The 19,448-nt window shown below is 38.0% G+C and overlaps 1 protein-coding gene across 2 annotated transcripts in view; it reads left to right on the top strand.

Moving 5' to 3' along the window:
• The window catches only part of MMP16 (matrix metallopeptidase 16), a 397,127-nt gene that overhangs the window by 187,481 nt on the left and 190,198 nt on the right, over nucleotides 1-19,448 (top strand). For both annotated transcript variants that reach the window (XM_086335241.1, XM_086335242.1), the window contains exon 2: nucleotides 9,250-9,398. In XM_086335241.1, coding sequence (XP_086191367.1) covers nucleotides 9,250-9,398 — 149 coding nt within the window. The remainder of the gene's footprint in view (nucleotides 1-9,249; nucleotides 9,399-19,448) is intronic.

The raw sequence follows: 19,448 nt of genomic DNA, 5'->3' as shown, positions 1-19,448 counted from the left end.
AGTGGAAAATGTCCTCAAATTTAAATAATTTTGCTGATGATCGAAAAAGATAAGGGATGATCAGATTTTATTGCTTACTTTGGTTAATAACAGAATTTAACTGTTAGAAGTCTCATATTGGAAAATGGAAACTAACTTGACAATATTAAGAACTTACCTATTAAAAGTGCATTCTTTCAGTTGCATTTTATTAAGAAACTCTGTTAATTATATCTGGAGAAGGTGATGGCACCCCACTCCAGTACTCTTGCTTGGAAAATCCCATGGACGGAGGAGCCTGCTGGGCTGCAGTCCATGGGGTCACTAAGAGTTGGACACGACTGAGCGACTTCACTTTCACTTTTCACTTTTCACTTTCATGCATAGGAGAAGGAAATGGCAACCCATTCCGGTGTTCTTGCATGGAGAATCCCAGGGAGGGGAGAGCCTGGTGGGCTTCTGTCTATGGGGTCGCAGAGAGTTGGACACGACTAAAGCGACTTAGCAGCAGCAGCATTAATTATATCAGAATAGTTTAAATATTTTATTAGTAAAAATATTAAATTTAACATGAAGCCAGTAACTTTTAAACTGTATGTCCCAGTATAATATATATAATTATATAAGTGGAAGTGTTATTATAAAAATATACGTATCATCCTTTTCCATGTTCTCCCATACTAAATACTGTAACTGAGATCGTTTAATCACTGGGTATGTGAGACTTGCATTTGACCATACCAAACATTAGCCAAAATGAAAACTATACCTGAAATAACTGTCACAACTAGGAATATGGACTGGCAAAGTGAGTTTTCAGGTTTAAGTAAAACTCTAAATCTACCTCCCTTTGCTTCCTCTCCACTAATGTCTGTAATATCTAAAATACATCCTTTCATGCCCTAATAAATTTAATGGTTTAATCATTTAATTTTTTTCAGAGAAGAAGGTTAGGTTATCTGTGCATCACTTTAATGTGTTCTTCCTGCATGTTGAGGCTTGTCAGTGAGGAAGTTTTAATATGGCTATTGCCTTTGTGACTCACTCTAGTAACTGAGTAGCAATATCTTAATTTTATACAAGGGCATTGATAAACACCTTCATGGATCATTACTTTGTCGTGGCAGGGGTTTGCATAAATCAATGAAGCTATGAGCCATGCCATGCAGGGTCACACAAGACGAATAGGTCATACTGAAGAGTTAGACAAAATGTGATTCTCTGGAAAAGGAAAGGGTAACCCACTCTAGTATTCTTGCCTGGAGAACCCCACGGACAGTTGTTGTTGTTGTTCAGTCCCCAAGTCGTGTCTGAATCCTTGCAGCCCCTGGACTGCAGCATGCCAGGCCTCCATGTCCCTCACTATGTCTCAAAGTTTGCCCAAGTGCCTGTCCATTGAATTGGTGATGCCCGTGGACAGTATGAAAAGGCAAAAAGATACGATGCTAGAAGATGAACTCTCCGGCTTGGAAGGTGTCCGATACACCACTGGGGAAGAGCAGAGGGTGCTTACTGGTAGCACCAGTAAGATGAAGTGGCTGGGCCGAAGCGGAGATGACACTCAGCCGTGGATGTGTGTGGTGGTGGAAATAAAGTCTGCTGACGTAAAGAACTATAGTGTGTAAGAACCTGGAATGTTAGTTCCACCAATCTAGGTATAGTGGAGATGGTCAACCAGATGTCAAGATTGCACACGGACATCTTAGGGCTCAGTGAACTGAAGTGGATGGGAATGGGCGAATTTAATTCAGCTGAGCATTGTATCTATTACTGAGGACAAGAATCCCTTAGAAGAAATGGAGTAGCCCCTCGTAGTTAACTAGAGCCTGAAATACAGTACTTGGGTGCAGTCTCAAAAAGGACAGCATGGTCTTGGTTCATTTCTAAGGCAAACAATTCAACATCCAAATCTGTGCTTACCCATGGATACAGATGAAGCCAAAGTTGACCAGGTCTGTGAAGACCTACAGCACCTACTAGAACTAACACCAAAAAAAGACGTCCGTTTTATCACAGGGGATAGGAAGGCAAAAGTAGGAGGTCAAGAGGTACCTGGCATAACAGGCAAGTTTGGCCTTGGAGTACAAAATGAAGCAGGGTGAAGGCTAACAGTTTTGTCAAGTGAACATGCTGGTCATAGGAAACACCCTTTTGCAACCACAGAAAAGACTCTACACATGAACATCACTAGATGATCAATACAGAAATCAGATTGATTATGTTCCTTATAACCAAAGATGGAGAAGCTCTATGCAGTCAGCAAAAACAAGACCTGGAGATCATTGGCTCCTTATTGCAAAACTCAGGCTTAAATTGAAGAAAATGGGGAAAACCACTAGACCATTCAGGTACGACCTAAAATAAATCGCTTATGATTATACAATGGAGGTGACAAATAGATTCAAGGCATTAGATCTAGGAGACAGAATGCCTGACAAACTGTGGATGGAGGTTTAACACTGTACAGGAGGCAGTGACCAACACCGTGCCAAAGAAAAACAAACGCAAGAAGGCGAAGTGGTTGCCTGAGAAGGCTTTACGAGTAGCCGAGGGGAGAAGAGAAGGAAAAGCAAGCAAGGTGAAAAGAGAAAGATTAAACTCAATGGAATGCAGAGTTCCAGAGAATAGCAAGGAGAGATAAGAAGGCCTTCTTAAATGAGCAATGCAAATAAATAGAGGAAAGCAATAGAAAGGGAAAGACTGAAAATCTTTAGGAAAATTGAAGTATCAAGGGAACATTTCATGCAAGGATGGGCACAATAAAGGACAGAAACAGTAAGGACAACAGAAGCAGAAGAGGTTAAAATGAAGTGGCAAGAATACACAGAAAAACTGTACAAAAACAGTCTTAACAACCTGGATAACCACGTTGGTATGGTCACTCACCTAGAGCCAGATATCCTGGAGCATGAAGTCAAGTGGGCCTTAGGAAGCATTACTATGAACAAAGCTAATGGAGGTGACAGATTATAGCTGAGCTATTTAAAATCCTAAAAGTTGATGCTGTAAAAGTGTTGCACTCTGTATGTCAGAAAATTTGGAACACTCAGCAGTCACCACAGGACTGGAAAGGTCAGTTTTTATTTCAATCCCAAAGAAAGGCAATGGCAAAAATGTTCAAACTATCCTAAAATTGTGCTCAGATCACATTGCTAGAAAGGTTATGCTCAAAATCCTTTGGCTAGGTTTCAGCAGTACATGAATCTAGAACTTTCAGATACAAAATATGGATTTAGAAAGACAGGGGAACCAGAGATCAAATTGCCAACATTTGTTGGATCACAGAGAAAGCAAGTGAATTCCAGAAAACCATTTACTTTTGCCTCATTGACTACACTAAAGCCTTTTTTACTGTGTGGATCACAACAAACTTTGAAAAATTCTCAAAGAGATGGATATACAAGACCACCTTACCTGTCTCTTGAGAAACCTATATGTGGGTCAAGAAGGGACCGTTAGAACCAGACATGAAACAACAGACTGGTTCCAAATTGGGAAAGGAGTACGTACAAGTATATACAGGGTTGTGTATTGTCACCCTGCTTATTTAACTTATATGCAGAGCACATCATGCGAATTGCCAGGCTGGATGAAGCATAAGATGGAATCAAGACTGCTGTGAGAAATATCACCAACCTCAGGTATGCTGATGGTAGCACTCTAATGGCAGAAAGTGAAGAGGAACTAAAGAGCCTTTTGATGAGGGTTAAAAGAGGAGAGAGAGTGAAAAAAAAAAAAAAAAAAAACTGGCTTAAAGCTTAGCAATTAAAAAACTAAGATTCTGGCATCTGGTTCCATCACTTCAAGGCATATAGAAGGGGAGATAGTGGAAGCAGTGACAGATTTATTTTTCTTGGGCTCCAAAATCACTGCAGATGGTGACTACAGCCATTAAATTAAAGGACACTTACTCTGTGCAAAGAAAGCTATGGCAAATCTAGACCGCGTATTAAAAGTCAAAGATATCACTTTCCCAACAAAGGTCTGTATAATCAAAGCTATGGTTTTTCCATTTGGTGATGGTTGGATAGCATCACTGACTCAATGGACATGAAGTTGAGGAAACTCCAGGAAATAGTGAAGGAAAGGGAAGCCTGGGGTGCTGCAGTCCACAGAGTCACAAAGAGTCTGACACGACTGAGTGACTGAACTACAACATGTCTAAATGTGAGAGCTCGACTATTAAAAAGGATTAGCATCAAAGAATTGATGCTTTGGAATTGTGGTGGTGAAGACTCTTGAGTGTCCTTTGGACCTCAAGAGATCCAACCAGTGAGTTCTACGGGCAATCAACCCTGAATATGCATTGGAAGGACTGATGCTGAAGCTGAAGTTCCAATACCTTGGCCACATGTTGCGAAGAGCCATCTCATTGGAAAAAAGTCTGAAGCTAAGAAAAATTGAAGGCAAAAGGAGAAGGGGCACAGAGGATGAGATGGTTAGATAGCATCACCAACTCAATGGACATGAATTTGAGCAAAGTCCTGGAGATGGTGGAGGACAGAGGAGGCTGGCATGCTACGGTCTATGGGGTTGCAAAAATTGGAATGTGACTTCAAACAACAATAATAAAATGTATTAGTCTCAATAGCTGGATCAAGATTTATTTCTCTAGATTTCATTACTGGCCTCAGAGATGAAATAAGGGTATATATTCTAGAAGTGCTCTCTTACATTTTCCATTAGGCATAAGAACCATTCATGTGTCCTTTCTGTTGTTATTACTACTTAAAGCCATATTTCACCAAGGTACCACCTTGCTATATGGATATGCATAGCTGAATCAACTAATACAGATTTTCACTATATGATTACACTATATATTAGCGACAAAGACATTCTTTCTTAAAGAGTTTACTGAAACATTGAGTGCCTGCTCCTCCTTCTTTATATCACAATCTAGTAATGGCAAAATCTATTGACTTAACAGTAAAGGTTTTGCCTTTTATTGCCTGATATATCTTCTTGCTCTGCAAAAAAACAGACTTCTTCTGGTTGTACCTCCATTTAGATAATCACTAAGTGAGGAAATTGGTTTTGTCTCCAAGACGGCAAGGTATTTGAATATATTAGTAATACAGGGAGAATGTAATTCAAGCTTAAATTGTGTTGAACCAGTTGAAGTTCTGTAGTTGGTTGTTCTGGTGGTAATGAGATAGGCTGAATCCCAGACTGTAAAAGGAGTCAAGTTTTCCCTCAGAGAAACCTTTGTCTCAACACTTTTTCTATGCTCTCGAATACACATGCCAATCCCTTGAGCAAAATAAAATAAAAACTGACTGCCACGTTTTACATCCTCCCTTTTTGTTTTGGGATTTGGGGAATAGTCAAGCAGTATATGATTCTGAATCTTCTGTAGTTTGTCTTTCCTCACAATTCTGACTACTTAAATCTCACTTGCATTTTCAGTCTTGCTCATTCCAAGGACAGATCCTAATTTCATTAGGAGAAATTTCAAGAGCTCAGACAAGTCAGTAATCATAAAGTTTAATATGACTTGCTGAACAAAAATTATGCTGGTGACTTTATACACATCAACCGTACAAGTTCACTATCATTTCCCCCAAATGCACACCCACGAAGAAAATTTTCCTCGATTATCCAGTATGTGCATTTGAAAACACTGAAAAAGGCATCGAGGCATAAACAATTATAGATCAAATTGATTTTCAATCAACCAGGAGAAGCAATATGTTTTTAATATTGAAAATAGGAATATATTTCAAATACCAATATATGAGGACGGATGTCTATAGAATAGTCTTGGTAGCACAGGGCATACCTTCAAGTTTTGCTTTGTAGATTTGGTTTTTCTTAATCAAATAAGAGATTATAATTTAGTAGAAAGCAAAAAAGTTATGAATGAAGGTTGTTTCCTATGTCATTTATATTGTATCCCAGTTTCCCATTCACTATTGCAGAATGATGACGTGCTGAGCCACCTATCTTGCTTTATTTGTACTACAAGCAGGTTTTATTCTATAAGAGGAAAATGAGTTTACTTATACCAGAAACTCCTATGCTTATATGATGAGTTCACGTCAGTGTTTATTCCTGATCTTCACTATTTGAACCTGATCTTAATTCATTGGTGACAAGTATCAGTGTTGACAAAGCACTGTAAATTTTGGCCAGAGAGCTTTCCTACCCTTGATGCTGAGTGTACAGTTCAGCATTTATTTGGCTAGTTTTGCATCACCATGTTGACCAAATTATTCTTATCCAGAGAACATTAGCTTCTTACTGTTTAGGACTATTTTGTACAGACCTTTTCCCTATCATACCAAAAATGATCAGACTCTCAGAATGCTGTGGTTTCAACAGCTTAATTGAAATAATGTAAAGCAAAAGTGAACTCAAGAGAAGTTACTCCCTTGGTGATTAAAAAAAATTAAGCATGTACTTCTTTTCATCTATATTTTCCATTTTGAATATTATGTATGTAGATAAGCACACAAGATAAAGTATATACTTGAAAGTAATTGTAGATTTAGTCACTTGCTTTTTAACTTGACCTGGAGTAGGGTTGTCTACAGCATGTTTTGCTTCAATAAGAAATATTATTGAGAGCTTGCTGGTTTCATACTCTAATATGATACCAAGTATAATCATGCTTGATTTTCCACTCTTTTGTGGGGAGATGCATTGCAAATTTCAATTGAGAATTACTCCTGGTCAGCTGTTGATGTCAGAGAAGATTTCTTGACTAACATACAACAATGATAATAAAAATGGTCAGGTCAACTCAAAGTGACCCATCATCTTATTGGGTGATGGTTTTGGTTTGTTAGTCAGGATCATAAAATGGTAGATCTAGCCTTTCTGATATTTTACAATTAAATACATTTGTTCACATCTCATTCATTTGGAAAAAAAGCCTTTTGTGATGAATGATATGATATAAAACTTGGAGAAATATAATCATTCATTTTTTTATGTAATTCTAACTCATTTGTTTGAAAGGCTAAGTCATAAATCAAATATGTATATTTTAGAACATGCTGTTTTTCACTGTGGACTTAAATTTATACATTTTATAGTTTCTCTATTTATATATAAATCATAGGACTTATTAACAATTTTCTTTTTGCAGTTCTCATAAACATGATTGCCAGTAGCTTAGCACCCATGTGTAACCTAGCAACGTCAGCTCTATAGCGAATAAGGAATGGATGCAAACAAAGTGTTATGTGGAAATAAAGAGTTCAATTTCAGAATATTTGTGCATGTTACTGTTAAAAAGCACGATGGAATCTTCTAATTTGGGTGAAATTGCATGGCAATCATATTGAATTTCCTAGCAAATAATATCTTGCCAGTGAAATCTTTCTCCTTTATTCAGGAGGAAAAAAGGTCTGTTTCAGACTGCACTATTTCAGTTGACTAGGATACTAAATATGTGTCTTCCCTGGCAGCCTATTCACTATAGGTTAGATGAGAAGAGTGTCTTCACATGTTTTCACTATGTGGTAGATGAATCTACTAGATGGAGTTTCAACAATAAACCTTCCTGACAGTGATGCATTTGCTAATTTATTAGTTTTAGAATAAAGTTTTATCTTATTTTCAAGGGGTTGTACTGTATTTTGGGGGGTTGATTTCTTGGACATACAACAAAAGAGTCCACCTTATATTTTACATGTTAAGGCTCTTTTGGTGAAATTTAACTTCTATAATTGCTGTTTATGTTCAGTGAGAAAATAGCATTTTTGTGTTTTAGTTATAAGGTCATAATGGAATTGTCTCAGGTATTGGGGGAAAGTCGCAATTTCATAGGAATATTATTTGTATGATGAGTAGACTCAGGTATGAGGGGAAACACATACTGGTGAATATCTTCCATTCAATAGAGAAACTTTTATTCTGTTTCGAAGTCAGAATTACTTGGCCTTTCTGCATTTGACAGCTAGTTCACTGCACTTTAAGAAATCTTAGAGCTCTATGGAAGATTGAAATAAGAGACAATGGGATAAGATACGGGCTGGACATATAATTGTGCATTTAAAATGAACGCACAGAATTGTAAGGCTAGAAACCATCTGCTCCGTGGTAGAGATTCTCCCCAGCCCCCTCAAATAACCCATGTTTTGGTTATTTAAAAAAAATCTAACCTGAAATGACTCCGATTTTTGGCTATAATCAAGACTAGGCTCAACACCGACATCTTCCTCTCCCTATCCCCCTAAACCTCTCTTCCTTAGAAGAGCAGAGTTAGAATAAGGAAATCCTTAAGGAAAGGGCCAGATATTCTTAACAAAATCGTCTGATTTCACCTGTATATGAAAAGCTTGGTCACTTGCTTGATTTGGTTTGAGGTGAACCACAGTGAATAAGTGAAAGGATATCCTTTACATGAGACACTGTCCTCTGTTCCTGAAGATATCTAGTTACATTTGGCTAGACCAGTTGCATAGAATTCATACCCCAAATGGCATTATAGAATAATTGGCCACATGTGGTGATGCTATGGAGCTGTGGTCAGTGCTCTGATTGGTCAGGAAAGTGACACTTTAGATGTGGCACATGTACGTTAATTTCCGCTTCCGGCAAAGACGTCTCAGTGGGGGGTCATACTGTTGAAAAAATATCTTCATTTTTGGGAACTTGAGTTCCTCGAGGGCAGAAATGATCTTCTCTGTGATTTTATCCAGTATCTACTGTTCAGTTCAGTTCAGTCGCTCAGTCATGTCCAACTCTTTGTGACCCCATGAACCGCAGCACACCAGGCCTCCCTGTCCATCACCACCTCCCGGAGTTCACTCAGACTCACGTCCATCAAGTCAGTGATGCCATCCAGCCATCTCATCCTCTGTCGTCCCCTTCTCCTCTTGCCCCCAATCCCTCCCAGCATCAGAGTCTTTTCTGATGAGTCAACTCTTCGCATGAGGTGGCCAAAGTACTGGAGTTTCAGCTTTAGCGTTATCCCTTCCAAAGAAATCCCAGGGCTGATCTTCAGAATGGACTGGTTGGATCTCCTTGGAGTCCAAGGGACTCTCAAGAGTCTTCTCCACCATAGTACCTTATATAATATAATTTTGTGACAAATGGTTCATCTTTTTCTTTACATTTAGAGTTTTGGATCTGTTAGATCTGTAACAAGCACTGAATTATGAAAAATAGCCTAAAGCTAATAAAGACAAAGCAATTAAATAAGATATGCCCTTAAAGAGGAAATAAAGTTTAAAGTCACCTAGAGACATAAACTGATAGTCATAAAAATACTGTAAAATGGTGCGATTGACCTAAAAGTTACTGTGCTTGTTATTGCAGGTTTGGTTACAGAAGTACGGATACCTTCCACCGAGTGACCCCAGGATGTCGGTGCTGCGCTCTGCGGAGACCATGCAGTCCGCCTTAGCTGCCATGCAGCAGTTCTACGGCATTAACATGACAGGAAAAGTGGATCGAAACACAATCGAGTAAGTCAAGGGCACCTGCATTCTCTCCGTCTCAGTTCTTGAGCCAAACTAAGTAGTCTGAAGAACTCTAAGTGAACTTCACCAGCCACCAGTGGAATGGTTTGTCTCGTGTGCATTTCTTTGGAACTTAGTAGATCCAAAGAATCTATTAAGCTCTACTTTAACTCTGAACTCCCTTGAGATTTCATTTAAAAAAAAAAAAAAAAAACCACAAAGTTAAGTTTACTTACCTGGAGTTTAGGAATACATTTTCCAAATAGGAAAGAAAATACCAACAGTGGGAGTCAAAACAGATGTGCAGTGGAAGCCACTATAAGAATGGTGATCCGTGATGCGCCGGAGCTGGCTTGTACAGCTGGAGGAAGCGGAGTGTGCACATCTCTTTCCCCACATGATGTCATCACAGTAGCTTGAAATTGACCAAAGTCGAAATGTTGAAACCAAGGAAAATGAGAAGCATAGCAAATCAGAGCTCTGTTTTCGATGGGGAAAGAGTCAGAGAGCCAGCTAATAGTTTACTAGCTTTCTGTTAGTGACAGTTCTCACACTAGCAAAATCAAGGGAAAAGTTTTCACTGAAAAGTCTGTGCTTTCAATCTTTTAGTAACAAAGATTATTTCTACTCTTTAATAATATTTTCTATTTTATTTATTTTTTTTAGCAATCATTTGTTCATTTATTTATTCAATCAGTTACTTTCTCCTGGGCATTTTATCTGTGAAAGAGGCATGTGGAGATTCAAAAAACGTAGTCTCTTCTTCAAAGGAACTTAATTGCAGCAATTAAGTTGTCGCTTAAAATCCACTCTTATAGCCCGTTCCCACAACTTGTTAAGAAAACAGAGTGTGAAAGGGCCAACGACATAGATATTTCATAGTAGATCTAGTAATCCACATGTGTTTTAGCAAGTCATTCACAGAATCCAATTTGAAAAGATAAACCAGGTCAAAATGCCACTGTGATTTTTTTTTTTTGGGGGGGGGGTCGATCACACAACTCCTCAGTATGGACTATGACAGTCGTCATGAGACATGCCAGGGGCATCAGTGGCATCGGGGAAAGGAAAAGCATCTGGAAGACACAAGTCAACATTTGCCACAAGCAATTTCTATGGAAATTCACAGTAGGATAATTCCTAAACAAGACGGCATCAAGAATAATGTAGTAGATATTCTGGTTTCTGAGACCAATAAACACCTGAACGTATAGAGAACAAACAAATCTTGAATAAGTATTATAATGCTAATGAGCTTATAAGTTCTAACTTGCACAGTCATATCAATGCAACAGACTCAGTATAGATATTCTTGGATTTTATAAAACGATGATTTTGGAGAAATAATTGATACCATTATCTCAGTAAAAACATCCCCCAAATAAATAAGATGTTAGTTTTGGCAGAGGAAAAGTTAAAAGACGAAGCATAAAAATAAGACAAGTAATCATCTTGGTAAGTCTGGTTTCATCCAGACTGGTGACTCATTTTAATGACAGTTCAGCAGATCATATCTTAAGGATATTTCTATGCTAAAAACCAATACTTATTAAGAACACACTGTTATGTATTTATAACTGTTTCAACTGAGGACTAGTTATGATAAAAACACAAAAGTATAAAATATTGTATCTGTCTTAAAAGAAAGCAGAACAAATACAGCTTTTATCATATAGCAAACACAACTGATTTTATACTTGATTCCTTATTGAAACTTTATTATCTCTGCTTCATGTTATGTTCTGAGTGAAAGATACAAATTAGAGAAATATAGAAAACAGCTTGAGTAGTACAATACATCTTGTAGCAAAACATTATGATCAGTGTTATAACACAAAGAAGAATGTGCCTTAGTTACCAAGGTCCTTTTCAATGGGAGAGGAAAAGAAAACACGAAAGAATTCTAATAATGAATATAAAGATTTTCCAAAGATTCCATTTTTTCAGAGGGTAAAAGGAGAAAAAGCAGAGACAGTAAGACAGAAGTTAACCAAAGGAGCAACATTTGAAAAGCAACTTACCAGTTAAAAAACTGGTAAACAGTTAAAAAAACTGGTAGACAAGTTTGTGGATATTTGGTTGTTTTTTTCTTCAGTGGGGGGAAAATAAATTATGTGCATGTGAGCAAGGTATAAAAATCATTATTTAAAAATTGAGAGTAAAATAATATAGTAATTGTTGAAACACTGATAAACAAAAAGAATAAAGTGTTATTTTGTATTCTGTGATTTTTTTTCATGATATTCTGTATTCATCAAAATATTTGCCTTGTTATTATTAATAATTGTCAATAACAATGTGATCCAACCAGTTCATCCTAAAGGAGATCAGTCCTGGGTGTTCATTGGAAGGACTGATATTGAAGTTGAAGTTCCAATACTTTGGCCACCTGATGCGAAGAGCTGACTCATTAGAAAAGACCCTGATGCTGGGAAAGATTGAACGCAGGAGGAGAAGGGGACGCCAGAGGATGAGATGGTTAGATGGCATCACCCACTCGATGGACATGAGTCTGAGTGGACTCTGGGAGTTGGTGATGGACAGGGAGGCCTGGCGTGCTGCGGTTCATGGGGTCACAAAGAGTCGGACACGACTGAGCGACTGAACTGAACAATGTGATGCTGTGGTTTATTGACAGTTATGTCTGAACATATTTTTCATTGATGTTAAAGTCAATGAAAATTTAGTTTTTCTATTAGAAATAAAAGGAACTTCAAGTTAACTGTATAGCTAGACATAGTCACAAATTATTTTGCCACAAGTACACTGTAAGTTCCGTAACATTGTCAAATAGCCTTATTGTTTCTAGATAGCAAAGGAGGAGATGATTCATTCTTTCAGTGCAGGGAAGAATTATTTGTGTCCATTGAGTCCTTGATACTCAAAATACTTCAGCATTTATAATGATCAATATATATCAACCCTACACAATAGGGAAGATAAGAATGCATTTTTCTCTCTACTTTTTTAAGACTGAAAGTCAAAGTCTAAGTGACGTCGAAATTAGTTTCAGAGTCCAGAATTTCTAACATTTACTTGGGGAACTTCCCACTGTACCATGCTGTGTTCCTTTGAGAAATGGCACATTTTTCTTAAATACATAAAATATCTGGGCTCAGGTATATATAATTAATTCTTACATATTAAGTTAATTTAATATATGATTTTAAAATTGTATTTTGCTTCTAATACTTATACTTATGGTATAACTATGATGGTATAAGTATGATGTTAGTCATACTATTTCTGTTTCATCAAATTAAGAAAACAAATAACAAATGATTGAAGATTAAACAGTTTACAAGCAGTTTGATAAAAATAAATACGTTACCTCCCCTAACATTTTGAAAGAGATACTTAAATATTAACTTTGGTTTGCATCTGTGAAAAAAGAATGAATAATTAGTATAATGCATTCTTTGAAAATAAGAAACCTGTTATCAATATTGGAAATAGGATTTTGAAATAGCATTTCTGTTTCTACCAAAATAGAATTTTGGGACTGCTGCCCTATTATTATTGGAATTCTCTCTTCATAGTATACTATCAAATTTTCGTTTTAGTCATAACATGCCTCTTATCCAAAATAAATACAGTGTTAAGTTGTTAAGCAAAATCTCCAGCAAGTTCTGTGTTTTGTTGCTGTGAATGATACAGAACTCTTTCATCCCAACAATATAAAAAGTGTTGTGGACAAGCCTTCGTATTCCCTAATGCAGAGCTGATAACTTTTTATGAAAATTATGGCTCAGTTTTAAAAACAATAAATTGTGACCTGGAAAACAAATTATGTTAGTTATGCTTATTGCTGCTGCTGCTGCTGCTAAGTCTCGTCAGTCGTGTCCGACTCTGTGTGACCCCATGGACAGCAGCCCACCAGACTCCGCCGTCCCTGGGATTTTCCAGGCAAGAGAACTGGAGTGGGGTGCCATTGCCTTCTCTGAGTTACGCTTATCACTAGATACTAAAATGAGACCGCTGGGTCCTATAAAAGGTGTCATTTGTGTCTCTCCCACATTTGAGAGCCCCTGCTGATCACTGAAAAGACTCAAGGTGGATAGGTTTGATTTTCTAAAGTAGCTAAAAACAGGTCTTTGTCAGGAGATAATGGAGGAGAAATGTGTGCAGGATTCATTTGAACCCTTCGTGTGGAAAGGGGTCTGAACAGTTTGTAACCCTTCTTTGGCAGGATGATGTAAAAAGTACAGAGGTGTAGGGAAAGACATGGGTCTTTTTCTGGCATACAGTGGATCAGATTCCAGACCCAGAGAAAGAATTGTGTCAGCGTGTAGGCTTTAAAGTAAAATTTCTGTTACAGCATTATAATGAAACATCAACTAAATAAGCAGCCTTAAATTTAAAACCAACCAGTTTTTCTGCTTTTTGTTTGTTTGTTTTTGGTGTTTTTTTCTTTGAAGGAATTTTATTCTAACTCAATTATTTTGGAATTGAGAAAGCAGCTTTCCCTTTAAATGGAGTGTTATACTTGGTAGTTATTTCTAGGTGAACCCATTAAAGCCTTGTTAACTCCTCATCATTCTCCCTTCCTAGACTGTGATGCCTCCTCTGTCCTTTGTGTCATTCTCATTGTCACTCAAACTAGAAACTGTGGCTTCATTTGCCTCTTGTCTGTTTCTCCCTCTGAAAAATCCCGTGCTGCTCTCAGTCACTCAGTCATGTCCGACTCTTTTCGACCCCATGGGCTGCAGCCCGCCAGGCTCCTCTGTCCGTGGGGATTCTCCAGGCAAGACTACTGAAGTGGGTTGCCATGCCCTCCTCCAGGGGATCTTCCCAACCCAGGGATTGGACCCAGGTCTCCTGCATTGTAGGAGGATCCTTTGCCAGCTGAACTATCAGGGAAGCCCCCAGTCTTGAGGTATTTGTTACTCAGGATGCTCAGCTCAGATTATGTACCATTTTTGTGAGTATAATCCCTATAATTACGCAACTTAAGTAATTCTCTGAGCTTCTGTAATATCAAATGTATGTGTGGTAACAATCCATGCTGAAATTGCATTCTATCATTTTACATAGTCATGGAGTCTTAATACTTTTATTCTCTTTGCATGGGTTTTTAAGTAGTTTAACTTTGAAGTTTCATCTTTATGAATAACATGTGTGTCCATGCAGACAGCTAACAAGTTAATAGAAAAAAAGAGATTCTGGACTAGAGTGAGCTATGAGTCTATCTGCATTTTGAACTCTAAGTTAATTAACTTTTGAAAAATTTCCTTCATGATTGTTGAACTTGGCTCTGTGAATACAAGCAAAATGTGAGAATTTTGAAGGCAATAAAAATAAGCCAATTTTTAAAATTTCTAGAAAGATTTCTTGGTCAACTTTAATGTTACTCTTACCTTTCATTAGAACTTGGAAAAGTTTGGAGGATAGAAACCTGTTTAATATATTATGCTGATGAATATTTTTCAGAGATTACTAATGCATAATGCACAAAATATATATTTGACATCTTTTTCTCTTGGTAAAGTTAGATATATGTGCACAAAGCCACTGCGTGGCACAACCTCAACTCCAAAGGGCAGCATTCTCATCTTAGTCTATTGAGGAGGTGCCTTCCTGCAGCTCCACTACGGGCATCTGGGGGATGGACTACAACTTGAAGGAACCTCTTGGAATCATACAACGGGTAGCCCCAAATGTTTGACATAATGCCCAACTCGTCATTTTTAACTGAAGATAATGAATACTTTTTAATGTATAGTGACTCTTAGCATTACTGTAAGCTTGTTTAGAAGCTTATGGTTACATTATTTACATAAAGCAGAGGATAATGTACCTGTTGTTGTTTGTTATCAAAATACTAGAATCATCGCTGTCTTGAATAACAGAGTGCTTTAGGTCAACGTACAAGTCAACGTAAATTGAAATCTGTATACTGCTACTTCTACTACTTCCTGTAGTAGAAGTACAACTACTTCCTGATATTTGTAAAATAGTATTAAGGCATTTGGTCCCATCACTTCATAGCAAATAGATAGGGAAACAGTGGAAACAGTGGCTGACTTTATTTTTGGGGGGCTCCAAAATCACTGCATATGGTGACTGCAGCCATGAAATTAAAAGACGCTTACTCCTTGGAAGGAAAGTTATGACCAACCTAGACAGCATATTGAAAAGCGGAGACGTTACTTTGTCAACAAAGGTCCATCTAGTCAAGGCTTTGGTTTTTCCAGTAGTCGTGTACGGATGTGAAAGTTGGACTATAAAGAAAGGTGAGCACAGAAGAATTGATGCTTTTAAACTGTGGTGTTGGAGAAGACTCTTGAGAGTCCCTTGGACTGCAAGGAGATCCAACCAGTCCATCCTAAAGGATATCAGTCCTGGGTATTCCAATACTTTGGCCACCTGATGCGAAGAGCTGACTCATTTGAAAAGACCCTGATGCTGGGAAAGATTGAGGGCTGGAGGAGAAGGGGACGACAGAGGATGAGATGGTTGGTTGGCATCACCGACTCAATGGACATGAGTTTGGGTAAACTCTCGGAGTTGGTGATGGACAGGGAGGCCTGGTGTGCTGCGGTTCATGGGGTCGCAAAGAGTCGGACACGACTAGAGTGACTGAACTGAATTAAGTGTTATAATTATTAGTTAATAATAATAACACTACTATGTGCCAGGAACTGTTCTTAAATATTTCATATGGTTTAAATAGTTTAATTCTCATATTAATTCAGTAATAGTACAATTGTTTCATTTCAAAGAGGAAGCTAAAGCACAGAAAGATATAGTAGAGTGACTAATAGCACAGGGCTTGTGAATCAGTGGAAGGGAAGGGAAACCCTGGTAGTTTGGCTCTAGAATTCCTGCTTTCAACTTATATAATATAACTTTTCACAAGAAAGTTGATTTTAATTGTTTTAATTTTTAAGTTGAATTAATTTAAATGAAGATATTAGTGATCTGCTGAACTAGTTTAAAAGTGTTCTGGGTTCTAAACAGTTAAATCAACACTTAATAACAGCATTATATTTATGAAAATTGGGTGATGCCATTACTTATACCTTGATTTTACAGAATGTCTCTCTTGGAGGCTCCCATCCTCAGCCCAGTGCTCATTCCACATGTCTTTGTTTGTTTTGGAATGTCAAATTAAAATTCTTAGCAAGTAAGTCAATAGAGAAACACAGGTGCATCTGTATTGTCACAATGAAAAAGAGAAGTGCTTTAGTAATGACACTTTCACAAAAAAGTGCTACTTGAAAATAATACACACACACACACATAAATGCACTTCAACACCTTCTCTTTTCATATGATGAAGCTATTATCTTAGGTGAGACAATCAGTCAATTTTACTTTTTGCATCCAGTTTTAGATTCTTCTGTATAGGTAAATACGGGATTTATCAAATTGTATGTGAATACAACTAACATTTTGGTGGATGATAACTAGAAGTGGATCACCAGACTTTACCTGAATAGCAACATTAATATGCTAATTTTGCTTTTAGTGTTAGACAGCATTTAATTCATTGATAAGTTCTAATAAACACTGACCACTCTTTATGTCATGGAGAACTTAAAAACTGTGAGATAAACAAATGCTTATATAATTAATGAATAAACGGTTGGAATCATGTAAAAATCCTGAGGACAGATTTGCCTCAAACACTGCATGTCATATTTAGTGTCAGCACGTGCTCTGATCATATTTTGAAGACTTGACATATTTTAATAGTTCAGATCAGATTAGATCAGATCAGTCGCTCAGTCGTGTCCGACTCTTTGCGACCCCATGAATTGCAGCACGGCAGGCCTCCCTGTCCATCACCAACTCCCAGAGTTCACTCAGACTCACGTCCATCGAGTCAGTGGTGCAATCCAGCCATCTCATCCTCTGTCGTCCCTTTCTCCTCCTGCCCCCAATCCCTCCCAGCATCAGAGTCTTTTCCAATGAGTCAACTCTTCGCATGAGGTGGCCAAAGTACTGGAGTTTCAGCTTTAGCATCATTCCTTCCAAAGAAATCCCAGGACTGATCTCCTTCTGAATGGACTGGTTGGATCTCCTTGCAGTCCAAGGGACTCTCAAGAGTCTTCTCCAAGACCACTGTTCAAAAGCATCAATTCTTCAGCACACAGTCCAACTCTCACATCCATACATGATCACAGGAAAAACCATAGCCTTGACTAGACAAAACTTTGTTGGCAAAGTAATGTCTCTGCTTTTGAATATGCTATCTAGGTTGGTCATAACTTTCCTTCCAAGGAGTAAGCATCTTTTAATTTCATGGCTGCAGTCACCATCTGTAGTGATTTTGGAGCCCAGAAAAATAAAGTCTGACACCGTTTCCACTTTTTCCCCATCTATTTCCCATGAAGTGGTGAGACCGGATGCCCTGATCTTCGTTTTCTGAATGTTGAGCTTTAAGCCAACTTTTTCACTCTCCACTTTCACTTTCATCAAGAGGCTTTTTAGTTCCTCTTCACTTTCTGCCATAAGGGTTGTGTCATCTGCATATCTGAGGTTATTGATATTTCTCCTGGCAGTCTTAATTCCAGCTTGTGTTTCTTCCAGTCCAAGAAACACAAGAGATGGCAAAAAACAAGAGATGGCAAGAGTGAATGTCGACATTCTAGGAATCAGCGAAGTGAAATGGACTGGAATGGGTGAATTTAACTCAGATGAGCATTATATCTACTACTGCGGGCAGGAATCCCTCAGAAGAAATGGAGTGGCCATCATGGTCAACAAAAGAGTCTGAAATGCAGTACTTGGATGCAATCTCAAAAACGACAGAATGATCTCTGTTCGTTTCCAAGGCAAACCATTCAATATCACAGTAATCCAAGTCTATGCCCCAACCAGTAGTGCTGAAGAAGCTGAAGTTGAATGGTTCTATGAAGACCTACAAGACCTTTTAGAACTAACACCCAAAAAAGGTGTCCTTTTCATTATAGGGGACTGGAATGCAAAAGTAGGAAGTCAAGAAACACCTGGAGTAACAGGCAAATTTGGCCTTGGAATACAGAATAAAGCAGGGCAAAGACTAATAGTTTTGTCAAGAAAATGCACTGGTCATAGCAAACACCCTCTTCCAAAAACACAAGAGAAGACTCTATACATGGACATCACCAGATGGTCAACACTGAAATCAGATTGATTATATTCTTTCTAGCCAAAGATGAAGAAGCTCTATACAGTCAGCAGAAACAAGACCAGGAGCTGACTGTGGCTCAGACCATGAACTCCTTATTGCTAAATTAAATTGAAGAAAGTAGGGAAAACCACTAGACCATTCAGGTATGACCTAAGTCAAATCCCTTATGATTATACAGTGGAAGTGAGAAATAGATTTAAGCGCCTAGATCTGATAGATAGAGTGCCTGATGAACTATGGAATGAGGTTCGTGACATTGTACAGGAGATAGGGATCAAGACCATTCCCATAGAAAAGAAATGCAAAAAAGCAAAATGGCTGTCTGGGGAGGCCTTACAAATAACTGTGAAAAGGAGAGAAGTGAAAAGCAAAGAAGAAAAGGAAGATATAAACATCTGAATGCAGAGTTCCAAAGAATAGCAAGAAGAGATAAGAAAGCCTTCTTCAGTGATCAATGCAAAGAAATAGAGGAAAACAACAGAATGGGAAAGACCAGAGATTTCTTCAAGAAAATCAGAGATACCAAAGGAACATTTTATGCAAAGATGGGCTCGATAAAGGACAGAAATGGTATGGACCTAACAGAAGCAGAAGATACTAAGAAGAGATGGCAAGAATACACAGAAGAACTGTACAAAAAAGATCTTCATGACCCAGATAATCACGATGGTGTGATCACTGACCTAGAGCCAGACATCCTGGAATGTGAAGTCAAGTGGGCCTTAGAAAGCATCACTACGAACAAAGCTAGTGCAGGTGATGGAATTCCAGTTGAGCTATTCCAAATCCTGAAAGATGATGCTGTGAAAGTGCTGCACTCAATATGCCAGCAAATTTGGGAAACTCAGCAGTGGCCACAGGACTGGAAAAGGTCAGTTTTCATTCCAATCCCAAAGAAAGGCAATGCCAAAGAATGCTCAAGCTACCACACAATTGCA

Source organism: Bos grunniens, chromosome 14 (assembly GCF_055505025.1).
Source record: "Bos grunniens cultivar Pamir isolate PY7600 chromosome 14, Bosgru_T2T1.0, whole genome shotgun sequence".
Lineage (NCBI taxonomy): Eukaryota > Metazoa > Chordata > Mammalia > Artiodactyla > Bovidae > Bos > Bos grunniens.
This window is presented reverse-complemented; position numbering and strand designations above follow the sequence as displayed.